This window comes from Schistocerca gregaria, chromosome 3 (assembly GCF_023897955.1).
Source record: "Schistocerca gregaria isolate iqSchGreg1 chromosome 3, iqSchGreg1.2, whole genome shotgun sequence".
In the NCBI taxonomy this organism is placed as follows: domain Eukaryota; kingdom Metazoa; phylum Arthropoda; class Insecta; order Orthoptera; family Acrididae; genus Schistocerca; species Schistocerca gregaria.
In genome coordinates, this window is record NC_064922.1 from 339,713,919 (window position 1) to 339,735,097 (window position 21,179).

General features: G+C 43.1%; 2 protein-coding genes across 9 annotated transcripts in view; one reads left to right on the top strand and one right to left on the bottom strand.

The window, feature by feature from the left end:
* The window catches only part of LOC126355996 (DNA ligase 3), a 538,466-nt gene that overhangs the window by 297,582 nt on the left and 219,705 nt on the right, over nucleotides 1-21,179 (bottom strand). For all 8 annotated transcript variants that reach the window (XM_050006627.1, XM_050006620.1, XM_050006621.1 and 5 more), the window contains one exon: nucleotides 11,386-11,712. In XM_050006627.1, the coding sequence (XP_049862584.1) occupies nucleotides 11,386-11,712 (327 nt within the window). The remainder of the gene's footprint in view (nucleotides 1-11,385; nucleotides 11,713-21,179) is intronic.
* The window catches only part of LOC126356001 (uncharacterized), a 241,695-nt gene that overhangs the window by 33,641 nt on the left and 186,875 nt on the right, over nucleotides 1-21,179 (top strand). Inside the window, exon 2 of the mRNA XM_050006640.1 lies at nucleotides 21,000-21,056. The gene's annotated coding sequence lies outside the window, so the exon portion shown is untranslated. The remainder of the gene's footprint in view (nucleotides 1-20,999; nucleotides 21,057-21,179) is intronic.

Sequence of the window (21,179 nt, forward strand, 5' to 3'; positions counted from 1 at the left end):
AGATGTACATGTAGAGTTTTATTTTCAACGACTTTCAGTTTTAGCAACCATAATCACGAACTTTTTAGAAACAGGAAACGTCTTTGAAGAACGATGAATTTTAAAGTACTTGCAAAGCCGTACATCGATGGATCAAAAATACATTAAACAGGATACAGTCCCATGTCCATTACGAAATTGCTCAATAATTGCGTGCATAAACTCAACACACTTGAACCATAAAAATACAATAGAATATACTCGACGCCACTTAGCTCTTAACAAGTAGGTTCAGGCTTACAGATACGTATATTACTAACTGTTGAAGATAAAATTGCCAAAGATTTAAAAAATATACGAAGATACATAGATCTACAGCCAAAGAGAATAGCATGTATGCTCTAGTCAAAGTAGGTAATAAACGTCAATACTGTCAACAGACAGTGGCCATAACAACTATGTCAACTAAAAGAGAGAGAGAGACGGCAGTACCTTTCTGAATTCAAGTCTTTTCACGGTCATACAAAATTATGGTACAAAAATAAGGCCGCGACAGTTACTCAACCGAGGCTTTTTCTCCCATCCCATTGTCTCAGAGGAAAGACCCAAACAATTGTCCGTGCAAGCGCTCTTTCATATCAAAACAATTCTTTTGTTCTATATATCTCTTCTTGGGCCTCGTGTGGCCGCACTGCCTCGGCTTTCACAGTAATTTAATTCTATACTTCATTACTTTTTCCTGCCTAATATTGCCAAATGAATAACCAAATAGTAAGCACCTGTACTGTAATGCAGATTACCACAGTAAAAATTATTTTTCGTGGTTTTGTCTTTTTAAGCGGTGACTAACAACTGACAAAGAATAAAAGGCCAGACATCATGCTTGATAACATCGCTGTGAACGTAATGTGATCTATATGGTGGTTCTCATAGCACAACTTGAGTGAAATGACAAAAAGCTATTTTCTAGCCACCGGGCATTACTCACAGACACCGCATAAATTATGTGGAGTTTTTCACAGTAAAATGGCGGAAAACTACGGTCAGTATGTAAAAACATTTCCATTTTGGTATGTTGCCAATGAATGTACCCCCAGTACATTCGGAAATCTTCACTATTTACATACAACCTTTCAGTGTTCAGTCTATCAGCTTAATCATCACTGTATTTATTAATAATTGGTAGAAATGTGCACGTCCTTTGCATAAATATCTTTCGCTCGTTGTGTTTTACCAGATAATTTATTTGTGGTTCACATTTCTGGTATAATAAATATTTACATTGTGAAAGCTACGCTTATAATGATTTCAGGGAGTTTACCCTCTAACATCGTACAGAAGGTTCATAAAATGCTTCACTTACATATCCCAATGCATACGCCTTATAACAATTTTTATGATTAAAAACGATTAAATTCAGAATCTGAACACAAGAAAATGAAGCTGCGTGATTTTTTCCTCTGTGTACAATTTTTAGGGATTGATCGCTGAGAGTATACGAAATAAATAAGGTCTAATAAACCTATGTCCAGAAATACATGTTTTCCTTGCTTGAGGCCATTTATTCAGTCATACTTTGTTACAGAGACTAAGAAACTATGGTCTAATACGCGTTGCGCCATGCAGCCACAGTTGCAGTATGCATGGTTTCCTTCTAGAGGGCGGTACTGTTCCTCATAGGTCATGCCTCCGCACCCTCACGTGACGTAGTAACTAGTAGTGTTGTGTCCATTCATTTCTCTTGCAGACTCACCTTGTAGTGGATGTGATACAGCGTTGTACACTATGGTTCCGTATTCGAATCGAGAGCTGACGGAAAGGCAAATGGCAACGGGCGGCGGGCAGCAAGGTTGTACCAGAGGACCTATTACCGCTAACAACCACCACAGTGTTCAATGTTTGTATTAGTGTTCCGGCATTTCTCTGAGACAGGGTCGTTTCAGGAAGCAGAAAATGATGAAAGACGTACCCGAAACGTTCAGACACCAGAATTGGAGGAAAATGTGACCAACACTGGAAGGTGACCACCCCGTCAGTACCAGGCAGATGGCCTACCAGTACAGGATAAGACATACGATCGTGTGGAAGATTCACCATGACAACTGTTACTACTCTTATCCCTTACAGCATGTGTAGGACTAACTCGCAACAGACTTTCGACATCGGGAGCAGTTTCGTGACTGGTTTCTTCAGCATGCAACCACGATTCCGGGATTTGTGACGAGTATTCTATTCACAGACGAGGCCACCTTCACACGGAGTGGTATCTTTAACTTTGTAAGTCATCTGCGAGATAGGATGCAGAATCTCCACAGTATGGGGACAGTGAATCATCAGCATAGGTGCAGCCGCAATGTGTGGGCCGGGATAATAGGCGACCGTATTTTGGGCAAAGTCTTCCTTCCATGTCGCCAAACAGGCCGGAACTATCGGCATTTCTTGCGAGTGATTTGCTCCCCTACTGGAAGAAGTGCCATTGACGATCGAAGAGTTATGTGGCTGCTACATGATGGTGCTCCAGCCAACTTCGCCGGTAACGTCCGGACGCATCTCAATCGTATGTTCCCTGGTCGATGGATAGGACGAGGGCGTCCAGTTGAATGGCCTACTTGTACCCGTGAGATTTCTGGTTATGGGACCATCTCAAAAGTGTCATGTTTGCGGAGCCCATTCCACATGTGGAGATACTGGAGTGGAGTATTCATGCTGCCTTTGACACTGTTCGGGTGCAGCCTGGCCGATGGGAAAGTGTGACACGGAACATGCTATGACGCGTACACGCATGCGTTGAGGCACATGGAAACCATTTTCAGCAGATACTTTAACTGTGGCTACATGGTAAAGGGCGTATTAGACCACAGTCTCTGTAGCAATGTATGATTCAATAAGTGGCTTCTAACATGGAAACCATGCATTTCCGTAAATAACTTCATTAGACCTTTTTTGTTCCGCATCCTCACAGCCATCGATGCCTAGAATTTGCACACGGTGGAAAAAAAATCAACCTGTATTACTATTAGAATTTCAAGAGAGTCTTGTAGTATAGTACAAAAACTTTTAATAATCTGCAAGTAGACATAAAACACGGTATTGAGAAGACCACACCGGTTTAACTTTTTAGCAACTTTATTCCCACTCAAGTACAATTTGTTGAGTGTCTAGATAAGAATTTAAAATAGTCAGGAAATATCTAACCCTGACTTCCTTGGTGTCGGCAGTAGTCGTTTAGGCAACCGAAATGATAACTACCAAATACTCGTACCTATTTCCATAGTATTCCTCTCTCCACAAAACTGTCAGTCATAACCACGAAAATAAGAATGAACGATGTGCCCTACGTTCGACTACGTTCCTCTCTGTCAAGAGGAGTTAATGCCGCAGGGGTAAGATTACTGGAATCCAGTCTGTTTATATCTAGGTAATAATATTTCCGCGGAAGTGTGGATACTGTATTATCAGATACAGGGAGTCCTAACTACGTACCGTTAGTCCGGAAACCAATGCTGTGCAGTGAAGTGTAGGCAGTTGCTGTAACAACGGCTCCATGCACGTACGCCTACGAGGTTGTTCCTCGTCGCCTCTCACCATACAGAAGATGGCGGCGAACCAACAAATGGTTCACATAAGATGACAAACCGACGAAAAATACATTACAATTTACAAGCTACATCTTAAGACGAACAGCGGACAGGTGTCGCATTTTTGTAATGCAAAACACTAGCTGGACATTAGAATTACAAGAGCTGACAGCGCACTGTTAACAAACGAGTAAGCTATTTTCGGCATGGAGCGATTACAAGCACGTTGCCGGAGACATTTTCCATTTCCCGTCGCGTCCGTTAGTGATGAACCCTTCGCAGGAGGCATATTAAGCGCCGCTTAAACCAGCCTTGACGTTAAACTTCTTGTCAACTGTCACCGTGATCATTTCACAGGAAGTTTCTTCTTACTATCAGCAACACAACTAAGGTAACATATTTAGTACCTATTTGTTCCAGAGATATTTTCAGCTTCACACGAATAACGCGCACAAAGAAGTAAAAAGCTGACATACCTCAACAACTTGACACACTATCAAAAAGTGCAGTTTCAGTAACAAGGGAAGTAACACAGTTCAAACGACTAAAACCAAATAAAAAATTATTGTAAGATGAGTTGTGCGTGTTCTGTCATCCATCAAGGTCAGTTATCTGTCGACCTCTGCATTTGTACACGACAGATATCTGAAGATTATCGAATCAAAAGACTTGAGAAGCCCAAGTGGCTGAAGGCTTAATATTGTGTAACAGTTATGACTAACAGATTCACAGGAGTTATAAATGTGTTATTTAGCAAGAACTAAAAAATATCTTGAAACAATGTAAGTGACCACAAGCAATACTGACGGTCATCTTGAAGTGATTAAAACGTAGCTAGTGGCAAGGATCTGGGTAATGCGAATATAATGGCTTTTGCTACTGGAGAAGTGCAGTGCAGATACACCGCAATAAAATAGCATGTCCACATTTTGGCCTGGTCAAGTGTGCATGCACTGCTGGGAAGACTGCGATTCTGAGCATCATATGGTTTGGTGTTCTCTTGTTGGAAAGTAACACCTTGTGAGTGCTAAAAGGAATGCACAGCATTCGTCCTCAAAACTTCTGACATAGTGATTGCAAGAAACCTGTGATTACCAAACTGAGGGTAATTACCTCCTGAGAGGTAAAAATGTAATTTTCGGGGGGGGGGGGGGGGGGTAAAAACAAAAGGGTTTAAGTGTGTTTTGGTAACGAAACCAAATTTTCTTTCAAGTATCATTATTATTACCACTATTTCGTTAGACCGTAATACCGATTACTTACATTACCAATAATTACTCTTCTTTTTTCAAATTCTAGCGTTAACGTGTTACACAATGTGATGGAGCTTGTGTAATGAATTTATGAATAACTTTTCCCTTACACAGACCACTGACTACAATCATGATTTGTACCATGCATCGACGAGAGTAGAATTGTGTCATATACATGGCATATGCTTTAATATCTCATAAAAATGTCTTCTCTGATTTTTAGGTAGTTCCCGTAGTAGACTAGAAAATTCTCCATTATTCACTTTGCAACAATAAACGAACCGACAGACAGCACACCATAGCATTGCCGTGGGGGTACGAAGTGTTATGATTATTATTCGCAGTGATCAGACACAAAACACTGGCAACCTGGAGTCTTCAAATTTCTGCCAGATCAGAAATAAGGAGTCCAATAATCAAGTAATTTACAAAGAGCAGGTCCAATGTAGTGCACACATCTTAACATGGTTTATTTTAAATGTGGGTGCAGAGTGTGGACGAATAAAGTGCTACTAGTGAGATGAGTGCTGTAGGGGGAAGCGCGTTTTGTAACAAGCATCTAGTCTCCGTGTGGATACTTAGCTCTTCCATCTGAGAAGGATCAGTAGGCAGCGGTCATTATGCACCGAGAATTACTTCATCACTCCATAAAAAAGGTTGTTAGAAATAAGCAATACTAATTACTGTCTCTTTCACTCATAGCTTAAGAGTTTAATGAAACAGCTATAAAAACTAAATATCGTTTATCTTCTGTCATTTTAAAAATTAAAGTGTGCAAAGAAAATTCTTTTTCATTTAAAGTTAAGTTAGGCGCTAATGTTGGTGGTGGGGGGTTGGAGTGAAAGGGTACTAGCTAATATCTGATTGCATTCAGGGGTAATGACTTCACGAAGTGTATTCATAGTTTGCACAGCTTACTTCAAATAGGTTTCTGGTACGAAACTGACTGGTATCTGGCTATAATATTGTATCAGTGATTCGCTTTAGCACATCCCATCATTAATCCATTGACCGCAGTGAACCCCCTGCTACAAGCATGGGCATACAAAACATTACGATACCTTCCTATTACTCCGCTCTCTAAGTTTCAGATAAATCTGAATTACAACCTTCCTCTCTTTTTCTATGTATTACAATCCAATACTGCACCTAGTTTTAGGTGAAAGCAAAATTTCGTTTGTACTTCGAATGAAAGTGGATCGAGCAATATCTCTATCTGCCCCTCCCCCTCCCTACATCCTGACAACCAAAAACTGTGTCTTCAGAAACTGGTATCACTGGGTGAATACCTTTATTACCTATATGAATAACAAATCGACATATGTTTACTTGAAGGTGGATGCACGTTGGACTTTACATAGAGACAGCCTCCACGGTTCCAGGCAGATGCGCGCGATGAATGAAACACCCACAGTCGTACCAGAAGAGGGCGTGTATCAACCAGAAAGGGAGCTCAGAGGGAGCGACAACTGAATGGGGGGGGGGGGGGGGGGGGGGAAGAGGAACAGAAATAAAACCGGAATAAAAAATGGTGCCGTTTATAATTAAGAATCAGCCCCATGCCCATTAGCAAGTAATCCCTAGAGGTAATTTCGGACGGCAGAGGAGTCATTCCACGACCCGGTGGCTTTCCTAATTGCCGGAAGGTCAGCTCGTGACTATTGATTCGCTGCTGCGAGCGGAAACGCTGTCCAGGCGGACGTGGTACAAAGTGTACAGTCTGACATGTGTGAAGGAACTGCACGACTACCAAAAGCAACACGGCTTACTGTAGAACTGCCACAAAAGCTAAGTAAGGTGGCGAGATATAACCAGCGTCTGCTGTTCACAGAACGCAGAACAGTGTGCGATAATATTCTAAGGTCAAAGAAGGTGAGGGATCACGAACAGAATCATCTGCTGCATGTGAACTAGCACTGATTCGGGGTATCAGACAAAATTTGTGAGTGAGCGGATGGGAGGATGCAACACGTTAACGCGGATGGAAAGGCATCGACAGGGAAGTGTGTTGTTCATATTGTCAATTAACGACATGGCAGACACCATTAATACTAACTTCAGACTTTTCGCAGATGATATAGTTACCTATAATGAAATACTATCCAAAAACGCTGCAGAAATATCAGGTAAGATCTTAACAAGATTTCAAACAGATGTAAGGATGAAAACTTGTTTTAAATGCTGAGATGTGTAAAACTGTGGACTTTACAAAACGCAGAACAGAAATATGCTATGACTACAATAAGAATAAGTCGCAATTGGACTTAACTGATTCGTAAAAATACCTAGGTGCAACAATCTGTAGGGATATGAAATGGAACGATTCATAGGTCCTGGTCGTATGCAATACCGATGTCAGATTTCGGTTCATTGTCAGCATACTAGGAAAATTGTCTAAAAAAACAGACCGCATACAAATCCCTTGGGCGATTTGTCTTAGAACACTGTTCTAAAGTTATGGACCCATACCAAACAGGCTAACAAGGGATATTGAACGTATGCAAAGAAGGCAGAGTACAGCATTAGTGGTGTGCTGCTTGGCACAATCACGTCGATTAAATACCTAGGCGTAACGTTGCAAAGCAATATGAAATGAACATATAAGAATTTTAATAAGGAACGCGAAAGGTCGACTTCCGTTTATTGATAGAAGTTTAGGAAAGTGTGGTTCATCTGTAGCGAAGACCACATGTAGCACACTAGTCGGACGAACTGTTGACTACTCTTCGAGTGTATGGGATACAAGCCAGGTCAAATTAAATGAAGACACCAAAGCGATTCAGAGGCAGGCTGCCATATTTGTTACCGGTTGGTTCAAACAACACGCAAGTATCACGGAAATACTTCGGGAACTCAAATGGGAATCACTGGAGGAAAGGCGACATTCTTTTCGAGAAGGACTACTGAGAAAATATAGAGAACCGGTATTTGAGGTTGACTACAGAATGATTCTGCTGCCGCCGACGTATATTTCGCATTAGCAGCCCGCAAATATCATTAGACAGGTAGGCTCATACGGGTGCCTGTAGACAGTCGTTTTCCCTCGCTCTATTTGCGAGTGCAACAGAAAAGGAAATGATTAGTTGTGGTACAGGGTACCCGTCACCACGCACCATATGGTGGCTTGCCGAGTGTTTATGTATATGCAGATGTAAAAGAACGGCGAAAATGGTCACAGGCTTTTTGTTCCGTCACTAGAGAGCATCACGGAAACCTGGAGAAATTTGAATTGGCACACTCTGAAGACAGACGCCAACCATCTCAGAAATTCTACCTACAGAATTTTAAGAACCAGTAATAACTTCAGAGTCTCTCTACGCATCGCTCTCATAAGGATCGTGTAGGCAAAATTAGACTAATTACATTGAGCATAGAGGCATTTAAGCAGTCATTCTTCCGGAGTTCTAAAGGTGACTGGAAAGGGCATGAACTCTAACAAGTGGAACCATGCTAAGTACCTTGAGCCATACATTTCACAGTGATTTGCACAGTACGTACGTAGATGTAGGTAACAACTCATGCTGGTTGGCCTTGAAGGTTATTAGTTTATGCTCGCCTGCTACCGCGTTGGATTAACAATGCTGGCCCAGAAAGGGCCAAGATATTGGCCATTGCCTTTTCAAAGGAGCCAACCTGAGATTGGCCTGAAGTGATTCAGGGGAGTCATGGAAAACGTAGCTCATGTTTTGTTTCCATATACAGCGCTAGCGTCGTCCCGCACACACTGACATCGACCTTACATATTTCATTAAAGTTTATTTAATTACCCCGTTTCATTATTGTAGTATGCGATTAAACACTGAAATGGAATCTGAACACTTTTGTAACAGTACATTCTAAAGAAGAATGAAGCGGTATGCCAGTGCTGCTGCTTTCGTCAGTGTGGGACTTCCCTGAATGTTTATTCGATGAAGGACATAACTACGTATTCACTGTTATCATCCTGCGATCTCTGGTACCTAAATACGTTGCTTTCATCACCTTAGACTGCTTTCCGGTCTCCTTGAAGTATGCAGAAGGGTAAGACATTTTCCATCTCACCCTAACAACGCAGTCTTGGTCTACTACATGCACTTTTCTCTGAGTTTCCCTATAACACAACTCTGCAAATTACTCCTTTAGGCATCCTCATCATAAGCCCAAACAAATTTTTCAGTTTCCTTCTCATGATGTTTTCATTCGGATATCCATCCATGACATCATCTCTTTTTCTTTGTTCGTACATTGTTCCCACCCCGTTCTGCCTTTAAAGGGTGTACACATACTCATCATTACTCCTCTTTCGAAAGTGTCAAGTTTCTTTTTAACCATCTTCCTCTGGCAATCACCATTTCAAAGTCGGAGTACACACAAGGGGGCGCGAGAATAGTAATGAGAATTACAACATTGCTAGTTATCTGGCAACGCTGTGTCGTTCCACTTGTGTAGACCGGTGTGTTAATATTCCTCAGTCCAAATTTCAACTCCGTACAGCCATCAGGTGATTTTTGAGAGCGCCATCGATGAAGTTGTGTTTTTGTTGTGCGTTACGAAAATGGAACAGCGGAATTCAGACCAACGTTATGCCGTCAAGTCTTGTGTTAAAACTGGGGAATCCGCGAATGTGACTTTCGAAAAGTTTAAAACAGGTCTATGGGGATCTTTTCTTATCAGGAGCACAAGTCTTTCACCGGCACAAATCATTTTCGGAAGGCCGAGAACACGCAGAAGATGAGCCTCGCTCTGGGAGAACATCAACTTCAGAACCTACGAAAAAGTCGAATATGTTCCTCCAGGGCAAACTGTCAACCTAGTGATGTAGAAAGATGTCGTTTAACGGCTCAGGAAAAAGAAGACTACAGAGAGACCGGACAGTGCAGAGTAGTGGATGCTGCATCACGACAACACCTCATGTCACACGGCAATTTCCATCATGGAATTTTTGACCTGAATCCTTGCGACTTTTTTTCTTTTCCTGAAATTGAAGGAAGTCTTTTGGACGCCATTTTAGGACTCTGGAGGACATTTTTAAAAAAAGTGACCAACATGTTAAAGATCCTGCCAGTTGAAGCCTTTCAGCGTTGCTACCAAGATTGAACAACTACTCCATTGGTGTATAGCTGTCAAAGGGAACTACTTTGCAGGCGACAATATAGTTGTTTCAAAAAAAATTAAGACCTTGGTAGATAAAAAATTAGTCATTACTTTTCTCACACCCATCATAAAGCAAATGGTAATGCTGCAAATATTTGTTACATTTTGCATGAGGAGGCTCGAAATCTCAGCGTACTTCCTAAATGAAAAAAAAGAAAACTATTCTCTCTGTAGAGCCTCCTTTAAATCCAAGACAGTCTGAATGATTGTGGCGACCCAAGCTTCCAGCATAAGAATGTCTCCACTGATTTGAAAAACTATGTGACTCGGTGACTATCTAGGTGTCTGGTGGCATATCCAAATATGCAGGTTTCAGTTCTCATTCAACGCTAGAATATTTTCTGTTACGCTTCTTGCATCTAGGCAGTGTTCTGCACTTGAAAGAAAAAAAAATACCAAGTCCACATTCAAGTGAAGGTCCTTCAGAAGTCTGAAGCAGAGAAGAGCATCCCACCTCCAATAGGAGATGTGTAGCTGAACAGAGCATTCATAAATCCGTCTTCGGGTTGAAGACAACTTACCATACCGTCGGCAAACATTGGAGTCTTGTCTTGTTTCATACTGACATGGCGTATTTGGTCTTCCCTCAGTTTATTAGCAGCCCCATGTTCACATCAGCTGTCCCCTTCCGTACGTAGCAAAAATCGTTTTGTAAATATGCCGATAATGGTTCCAGCTCACCCTCGTAGTAGTTGAAAGTGAATGTTTCAGAACCTTCTACTGAGAAGTGCAGGATAAGGACACTTTTCGTGTCCACAAAATGACGGCTGATTCATAACCACTTGCAGGTATTCGACACCACGCTGATCGACCTCCGTATTTCTACCCTCAAAAAGACCAGTTGGGTACCGTTGTATACTATCTGCACAGATAGGCTCCCACAAGATCTGCCAATAATCGGCCACTTTCACAGTAATTTAAACGTGATGAAGTCATTTTCCAACAATACGTAAATCAACGTTTAAACAAAAAATGGTTTCAACAAGTGCAGCAAGGAGAAAATTCAGGATGACAATGTAACCGAACGCATCTTTAGCCAAATTTCGAGTTTATGCGTCGCAGTGGGAAAAAATTACAGGGATTCGAAAAAGTGATCCTTTAATTTTGTAGAGGATTGTCTAATCACGTGGATCGGTTTTTCTGTGTGAATGAGTTTCGGGAGGGGGGCGGGTCATCAGGATGTCACCCCAATGCATTCAGTCTCTCTTGTGATCAATACGGTGACATTGTGTCAGTGCCACCATCACGGTGAAACGGGGTGCTACATTCTACTCAAGAGAAATGAGTAATTCTCTTGTTCTTGTGTGTGTAACCACATAACGAATATCAGTAGCGCGTGAAAAATTAACAAGCGAGTCACTGCTGGTTTGTGTATATGTGAAGTGGGTGGTAACATGACGGGAGAGGGGGGGGGGGGTGATAGAGGCCGGACAGTGACTAACCTGGCAGGAAAGACAGTATGTGGTTGCGGTCGTCCTCGTCGAGGTCGCTCCAGCCAGCGACGTCGTCGGGCGTGTTGATGCGGGCGGTGGAGGCGCGCTGCTTGGCGAACACCTCGAACATGCAGGGCACGTGGTGCCACAGTTTCATGAGGCCCGGCCCGAACGGGTTGTGGCCCGCCTTGGCGATGCGCAGACCGCCCGCCTCCAGCTTCTGCTTACACTTGCGGCACGTGGCGCGCCCCGACTTGGCGCGGTCCACGAAGAACTTCTTGTCTTCCATCTGCGGCGCATCGCCGCCCTCTCCGCCCATGCTTTCGTCAGACATTTCTGCAAGAGAAAAGCAGAACAGCTCTCAGAGAAACGGGGATTAGCTTTCGGGATGAACTACTTCAAATGAAGCGAAGGTTCAAGGCCAAGAATTCCTGAACAGAAGTTCGTCACGTCTGACGACTGTGAATTCCAAGGGCAGAGCGGTTCTCCAGAAGCATGGAAAAATCGGATGGTAGATAGTATAGTTGCGCTGTAACTAAACCACCGTCTGGTAGCCCTGATACAGTACATAAACGAATAGTAAATGGTAGGATTACCGGTAGTACTGGCAGAATTGGCAGGAAAAGAAAAATAAATGGATGTGCGACAGAAACTCAGCGAACTATTTTTTGTTTCCTCTCTTTGTTTGTTTCATTTGCACAAATTAGAGGGCGCACGGCCAGTGTTAATCCATTGTGTGTGTTATATCTCTACAAAATATAAATTGCATTTTATAAGTTCTAAAAATTAGATGATGGCGTAGCTTCTGTGCTTTTATGTAAGCAAAGCAATTACTTTTGATGGAAGTACAGTTTATATGGACGAACATAAAAAAATATATAAATATTATTGTTAGAACGTTCTTCATCACAATGAATGCAAAAGATTCTTCTTAAAGTCCGAAAGCTGTTTATGAATAACAGAAACATGTTTTATATAAGCTCGACGAAGTATTAAAAATAATGATACATTTTGTCTCGCATTTTTTTTAGATGTTTTGAGGAAATTTCGTGTTCTAGTTCTGTATGATTAATCTGTATTTTTCTATTTTTACCACAACTGACCTGTTTCACGTTACAGATCAACAATCCTCGAATAAAACGTGAATTAAACATTGACAGTTTCAGTTTTACTATAAATATTCTTTATTCTTTAGCAACGGACAGGAGGATAACCATGTAGAACAAAAATGTTCCGTAGATTAAGAAGTCCTTTGCATATCCTCACTCAGTTTCTAGACTGTACACCAGTTCCGATTTCTAGTGGAACATAGTGGCCGCATACTCAAACAAAGAGATCGGAATGAGGTAACGCCCCGCAGGTATGCAACGCACCTAACATCCTGGTAAAGCGGTCACGAGCTTAACTGGCCTGGGTTACTACGGAAACCATCGCAGTTTACGCTTACTTATGATAGTCTGCGGTAGTCTACGGCAGTTTTATAACTTTAGTAGTTACCAGTGGTGATCAACAATTAGAATCTCTGAACGTAACTGGGACACCACCTGCAAAAGCCAGTTGGGACACCTTTAGTTATAATTAAGTTTTGATGTCCTGCCGACACCGCTGATGATGCCGTCCCGGAAATGCTGCCCTTTTTATGTCTCTCATTGAATCTCTCGACAACGCAACTAGTCGTCATCGTGTCCTCCCTCCGCACCGCAAGGCGAGGGACGAATGAGGTTACATAAAGGGGTATCCAGAAGTCGTTAATAGGGTGATGCAGTACGTTATGAAGCGACTGATAGGAAGGCACGAGTAATTTCGTGGAAGAACCCCAAGTACGAAAGAAAAATCGGCGACATACTTATAGAGTATGTCATGGGACTGCCGATACGTCTGATGCAAAAGAGGTGTAATCGCATTCCTTTTAAAAAGTCAGGTAAAACATAACACCGAGAAGATCAGCAGCAATAATATTTCTATGTTTAACCTGCACGCTAGCCGCAAGAAATGCTCGACAGATAACCAACGAAGATTCTGATAGTCTAGGCTACTACGATGTTACTTCCACTGTAACTTCCGGTCAAAATATTCTCACTTCACAAAGATCACGTCACTTAACACAAATTTTCGATTTTCGTAAGTAGTAGTTTTCAGAGTTGTTACACATTTTGGTATTTCCTGTGGGCAAAAATCTTGTTCTATCTCTCAGATTACATGCTCTTGTTTCAGTTGGTTGGGTTAATACATTCTTCAAAGTCCTTTCGAAATAAAATTCACAATTCATTTCCAATATCATATTCGAGGTTTTAATTCACAACAGCTGTTATAGATCAACACTCGTATCGAATATTTACATTTACGTAATATGTTCGTGGTTGAATACCAACAGAGATCACTTCATTTTGCACACAGAACATTTTTCATTTCAATAACAACTATGAAATTTCATATTTTAGCAACAGGAACAGGAAACGGCCACAATGTCGACGGCTTCTTCTGCTAGAGCTGGCTTTCGGCTCGGTGACAATGACGTAGAAGCTTTTTAGCTTCCAGCACCCACGTCTTTAACTCCGTCACCGTCATGTCTGCTTCCTCGCGACAATGGAAAAACACACACACAAACACACAAACACACAAACACACACACACACACACACACAATATTTATTGACTGAAGATGTCTTATTCTATACATTATTAGCATATATTTCCATATATTGCAGTGCGCTTTTGAGAAAGAGCATACTGACATTCTGTACAAATATCATCACGGTACGTGCCTGACTGCTAGCCACATCATGCAGGACCAACAGCAGTTGTGGCACCAGGAACAACAGTGAACGCAAAGAAAAATATCTCGTAATGATAGACATGAATGACGCCACTGTTTACGTCGCACATGTGTGTTTGAGAATTTAATTTACGCATATACACCCAGACAAACTCTCGAAAACAATACACAAAGAAAAATCCTCTTACGATATCGACGTAAGTGGCTGCCGCTATCTGTTTACTTGGCGAGTCACTCATGTGCCGTCAGAGTATTCTTTTAGCCAGGCGAGTCCCCTCCGCGTGCAGCGGCGGGCGCCGGCGACAGACGCGTTAGCAGATCGCAAACAGGAAATCGTGAAACGGCGAAACGGCTGCGCGTGGGAGTTACCACGCATCAATGCCGGCCCGGGGGCGGCACTGTTTTCCTCGGGAGGAGGGCGCCGAGCATGGGAATCCATTAAGAGCGGCCGTCGCTTTATGTACAGATGGTATCGCGGCGCGGGGCCCACGTCCAGCGACAGCAGAATCTATTAACGAGGTCCCCGGCCCGCCGGCACCTGCCATCAATAAAAGAACGACGGCGCGACGACAGCCGGCCGTGCGGGTTCAGGTGGCTGCGCGAACAGCGGATCTTCAGGAGAGCGTTACTGCCTGCAGAGCTCTGTAAAAGGCCAAACGAAGCCTCAGAGGACCAACTATCGCTTCACTGTTAGCGTCAGTCCGCGTGGAATGTGGCAACAAGCTTTTTTCCCAGTAGACACCTACTGACCAAGGGCGTGTTCAGTGAACCTGTGGTATGGAACCTATAACGGGAAATTTTGTGAAAACTAACCAGTAACAATAGCATTTTTGAGCAATTTTTAATTAAAATCCTATAAGGCAGCAATTAAGGTGCGTTAATTGTATCAAATTTTACTGATGACGCAAATGAAGTGTAATTCAAATCAAGGTATTCGAAACAATTTATTGACATCGTTATGAATAACTAGCTTCTTTAAATAACAAAGCTGTGGGCCATAATTTTTACATCGCATCTAATTGCTTACACTGCTGAAGCTATGAAAGCTCGTAGGTAGCCAGTCAAAAGTAACAGGAGGAAAGTCGAAAGGCCGCTATCATCATGGTAGTACTACCACCACCAGTTCGCAGCCAAGCGTGGCCGTGGCTAAGTCTGATTAAACGGAAATAAAGAAAGGAGAGAGGGCACGTTTCTAATTTGTATGGGAGTTGGATATGCGTCCTAATCTCCAACTCCTCTCCCCCCCTCCCTCCTTGTGCATATCCGCCTTCCCCCCCTCCCCCCCCCCTCTCTCTCTCTCTCTCTCTCTCTCTCTCTCTCTGGCCTGTCTTTGTCTGATCTGTCTTTGGTCTGTGTGTGCGTGTGCGTGCGCGCATTATATCCTCCCTCTGGCCAACTTCTCACTTCCAGTTCCTACGTCCATTTCCACCCACCCTCTCTCCTTCCCCTCTTCCAGCGTCTCACTGACCTTGAGCTTGTTTTTATTTATTCTACTGCAAATTCATATTCCGTAGTAGTATTCAGATCATAAGCTGATAAGCCATCCGAATATTCAATGAGTACTGCGTAAAAATTTAAGCAATTGGTGAAGAGCTTTCGGAGATTTCGAAAAACATTTATATTTTTATTCATACAGATATATTTAGCGCCAATATGAGTAGCTTTTAGTATTATTATTTAATGTTTAAAATATTAATAAACTGTTTTGATAATCTTGAGGACTATCCACACGGACGTACATGTAACTACAACCTCAGCTATTCAAAATTGAGTGCAAAGATTAATAAGAGAATTAATGTAATGTTGAAAGTGCTTGGCTGACTTAACTGACCCATCACAAAAGTGCGCCTTGCTCGGGCAGGCGGGAAAGAGTTGGATAGCCCACTCTAAGACTAACTTCCTTGCAGGCAACATGTGTGTTCTACGAGAGGTTATTTCCATTAATTAAAAGTGACCTGAAAGTTTAAATTTGTCTCAGGAAACATTTGTGGCCAGTCGAGTACTGCCATGAAGATTGTCAACACACATCTCGAGTGCCAATTCTCATTTAAGAAAATAATTTTTATGATGACTCATGCGACGATTAGAATTGAAGAAACATGGGAACAAATACCGTGTATGTTTTTGTGAACATCATGGACCTCGAAAGGCTATAACAAGACACTGTTAAAGTTACTGTGATTAATTATTTTAGGTTGGCTCTCAGAGAACGACGATTGTGAAACCTCATTTTCCTTATTTTTGTTTGAATTGATAAATGACGTGGCATCCCAAGTATCGAGACTTTACTGTAGCATCGTAGAAGATTTCCGAAATCCCCTACAGAATTCACTGTCTTTAGAGCTCACGATAGGAGCCGCTGCGTATGGAGGAGAAATCCATTGGGGAAATCGACATAGCTTTCAAACAACCTAAGTAAGAAAACCGCCTCCTGATCTAGCGAAAAATCGGGAGAAATTTGTTGTTTCCACATGTAAACTTTCGCAAACCACAACTTTCACGGTTAGTGTGTCCCCCATATTCATGCGTCACGTTAGGAAAATTTCTTCCCGTTCACTTCTTGGATAGGAAAGGAAACTCTACAGATGAGATTCCAGTCCATGCAAAAATAAGTCTTTCAATTTCAAAAATAACACACTATAACCATTAACAAACAGATTTGTCCGCCAAATGGAAGATAAGTTGAACGTAGTAGTCAATCAGAATTTACCTACATACAACACATAATACTATGTACAAAATAAATAATCAGTCTTAAAATGAATATTTCAAGAAGTCTTATTAATGAAGGTAACTTATCTGTATAAATAAAAGGCACTACCCTGACTGACTGACTGACTCACCATCGCCCAGCCCAATCTGCAAACTTTAGAGAAGGTGTGGATCTGATACTGTAGCCGTCGTTTAAGTCGGAACTTCTCTAAATTCAAACCCTAAGGGGCTGAAACAGGATACAGTGTCTTCTTAGCACGAGTCTTTATCTTTCGTGTGTTTATAGGCTACATCATAACTCGTTGTACCAAAACGATCAGGTAGTTGTCGGAATATTGCGCACAAAAACCGAATCCACAGCCCAATTGGACAACCGAAAATATACCGTCTGTTTCTTTAACTGTAAGTGGCTTATCTCGCCTTTATAGGAACTTAATTCGTCAGTGATAGGGATCTACAGAAATGGTGCGAACAGTTATGCGCCGCGCGGGGTGGCCGTGCGGTTTAAGGAACCATGTAACGGTCCGCGCGGCTCCCCCGTCGGAGGTTCGAGTCCTCCCGCGGGCATGGGTGCGTGTGTTGTTAATAGCGTAAGTTACTTTAAGTTAGAATAAGTAGTGTTTAGGCTTAGGGACCGATGACCTCACAGGTTTCGTCCGTAAGATCTTACCGCGAATTATTTATTTTTTTTCTTTTAAGTCAGTTATGCGACACCTGAAGCTCCACGACAATTTCCTTCACAGATCATTGTGTCAATGTTCTGAGTATGTGTGATCGTTGCCTCCGAGGTAGTGGGTGTCGCCTAACAAGTTACATAATGGAAACAACCCTACCCGACTGCTTGACCCTGAACAACGTGACCAGCACGGCTCGGAATTGGTACCACGCGAAACTTTAATCAAACTTCCAACAGAATACATTGAAAACATACTAAAAATACGATATTTTCTCTCGCGTCTTGCGTAATTACCAATATGAAAAGATAAACTAAAGCTTATGTGGAGGCTCAGCGGCAGCCTTTTACGTATATCATTTCTGAAAGGCATAAGAATGAGGTAGGATGATACGGACACATTAAATCCTATCCGCCACACACCACAACATGGCTTTCAGACTGGTGACGTAGATATAACGTAGCAGTAAAATTCATTTTCCTCTTTCTTCGTAATGTTTTATACGTCACATGCAATCTTCTTTGCCTTTATACAACATAGTAAACAAATTGCAACCGTCTGTAATTTAGGATCTATTAAAGACAAGATTAGTTTCCTCAGACACACTACTCAATTTATTTTAGTCTGTGAAGAATGTCGTGATTTGAATATACACTCCTGGAAATTGAAATAAGAACACCGTGAATTCATTGTCCCAGGAAGGGGAAACTTTATTGACACATTCCTGGGGTCAGATACATCACATGATCACACTGACAGAACCACAGGCACATAGACACAGGCGACAGAGCATGCACAATGTCGGCACTAGTACAGTGTATATCCACCTTTCGCAGCAATGCAGGCTGCTATTCTCCCATGGAGACGATCGTAGAGATGCTGGATGTAGTCCAGTGGAACGGCTTGCCATGCCATTTCCACCTGGCGCCTCAGTTGAACCAGCGTTCGTGCTGGACGTGCAGACCGCGTGAGACGACGCTTCATCCAGTCCCAAACATGCTCAATGGGGGACAGATCCGGAGATCTTGCTGGCCAGGGTAGTTGACTTACACCTTCTAGAGCACGTTGGGTGGCACGGGATACATGCGGACGTGCATTGTCCTGTTGGAATGGTATAACGATGGGTTCGATGACGGTTTGGATGTACCGTGCACTATTCAGTGTCCCCTCGACGATCAACATAGGTGTACGGCCAGTGTAGGAGATCGCTCCCCACACCATGATCCCGGGTGTTGGCCCTGTGTGCCTCGGTCGTATGCAGTCCTGATTGTGGCGCTCACCTGCACGGCGCCAAACACGCATACGACCATCATTGGCACCAAGGCAGAAGCGACTCTCATCGCTGAAGACGACACGTCTCCATTCGTCCCTCCATTCACGCCTGTCGCGACACCACGATGTTGGGGCTTGAGCGGAAGACGGCCTAACGGTGTGCGGGACCGTAGCCCAACTTCATGGAGACGGTTGAGAATGGTCCTCGCCGATACCACAGGAGCAACAGTGTCCCTAATTTGCTGGGAAGTGGCGGTGCGGTCCCCTACGGCACTGCGTAGGATCCTACGGTCTTGGCGTGCATCCGTGCGTCGCTGCGTTCCGGTCCCAGGTCGACGGGCACGTGCACCTTCCGCCGACCACTGGCGACAACATCGATGTACTGTGGAGACCTCACGCCCCACGTGTTGAGCAATTCGGCGGTACGTCCACCCGGCCTCCCGCATGCCCACTATACGCCCTCGCTCAAAGTCCGTCAACTGCACATACGGTTCACGTCCACGCTGTCGCGGCATGCTACCAGTGTTAAAGACTGCGATGGAGCTCCGTATGCCACGGCAAACTGGCTGACACTGACGGCGGCGGTGCACAAATGCTGCGCAGCTAGCGCCATTCGACGGCCAACACCGCGGTTCCTGGTGTGTCCGCTGTGCCGTGCGTGTGATCATTGCTTGTACAGCCCTCTCGCAGTGTCCGGAGCAAGTATGGTGGGTCTGACACACCGGTGTCAATGTGTTCTTTTTTCCATTTCCAGGAGTGTAGTTCATTAGTTACTGTGCCGTATTTCATCTTAGTTAAATAATCTTATATCGCATTTATACTGAAATAATTCCTCTCGCTTTATACCTAAATCTAAAATTAAAATCTTTTATCTCTGGAAATAGAGGTACTCTGTAGATGAACTAGTTTAAAACCTTTGGTCCTACAAAATGTCACTGCACCACATATTCATCTTTGTACCTGGTGATCACTTAACAGCCGAAAGCCGGTTGCCGCGTGGGATCAGCCGAGCGGTTTAAGGCGGTGCAAAAAAATGGCTCTGAGCATTATGCGACTTGACCTGAGAAGTTATTAGTCGCCTCGAACTTAGACCTAATTAAACCAAATTAAACCTAACTAAACCTAACTAACCTAAGGACATCACACACAACCATGCCCGAGGCAGGATTCTAACCTGCGACCGTAGCGGTCTCTCGGTTCCAAACTGTAGCGCCTAGAACCGCACGGCCACTCCGGCCGGCAAGGCGCTGCAGTTATGGACTGTGCGGCTTATCCCGGCGGAGGTTCGAGTCCTCCCTCGGGTGTGTGTGTGTGTGTGTGTGTGTGTGTGTGTGTGTGTGTGTGTGTGTGTGTGTGTGTGTGTGTGTCCTTAGAATAATTTAGGTTAAGTAGTGTGTAAGCTTAGGGACTGATGACCTTAGCAATTAGATAGCATAAGATCCCATACACATTTGAACATTGTTTTGAAAACCGGTTTGTGAAATAATAAATACTGTAAGATATTACAAGTGTTGCGTCTGTTTTCAGTCATAATGAAAATTGCATAGTATCACCCGCCTGAAGGAAAGCCATCAGTAACGAAAATTACCGTCTGAGGACCGATGCTCCACACAAGTATCGTTCGAACAAGCTGAGTCCGATCCGGATCGAACCTGCGCCACCGATTACTGGCCGATAGCCTGGTTAGTTGGTAACTGACGATGAAGCTGCGTCAACACTGGAGGCTCGTTAGCGGCGGAGCTCCACCTTCAACAACGTGCACTGAACGGTGTGCTCCGAAACACGTGTGCCTGCAACGTCACTGTACTCTCATCAGATCTGCCGTAGATCGTCGCCCATCCTGCTTCACAGGGCACGCAAGCCTCCGAAACCTACCTTTTATATTGAAGTACGGACGTTAATGACTTTTCGCGTTCTCGTGGTTTCACCAACCTTCAGTCATTTTCCATAGATGCTCACTGTAGACGCATGAGTACGAGATACTTGATCCCAGGTGCCGGGCCATAACATGTCCTTTTCAAAGTATCTTTCATCTGCTAATTTTCCCCATTTGCGGTCATTACAACTGTTATAAAAACCTGTAACTGCTTTGAAGTATTTTGTTCTGAACAAAATACTTTTAAGGAAAGTGTGTTATTTTCAGCAGTTGCATATTTAGAATAGAACTAACAAATATGTTTTATTTTCAGGGTCCATACATCGCCAGCCATCTGCTTTTAAATTCGACAGCCGCTGTATTTTATTTGGTAAGTTAGATTTTTGTACCACGAACAGCTACGCAGAAAGTATCTGCACAGCTGCATTTGCGGTTTCTTTTATGAAAGTTTATAGCAAAAGGAGATGTTATTCCGAGCATCCACTTCCTTAGT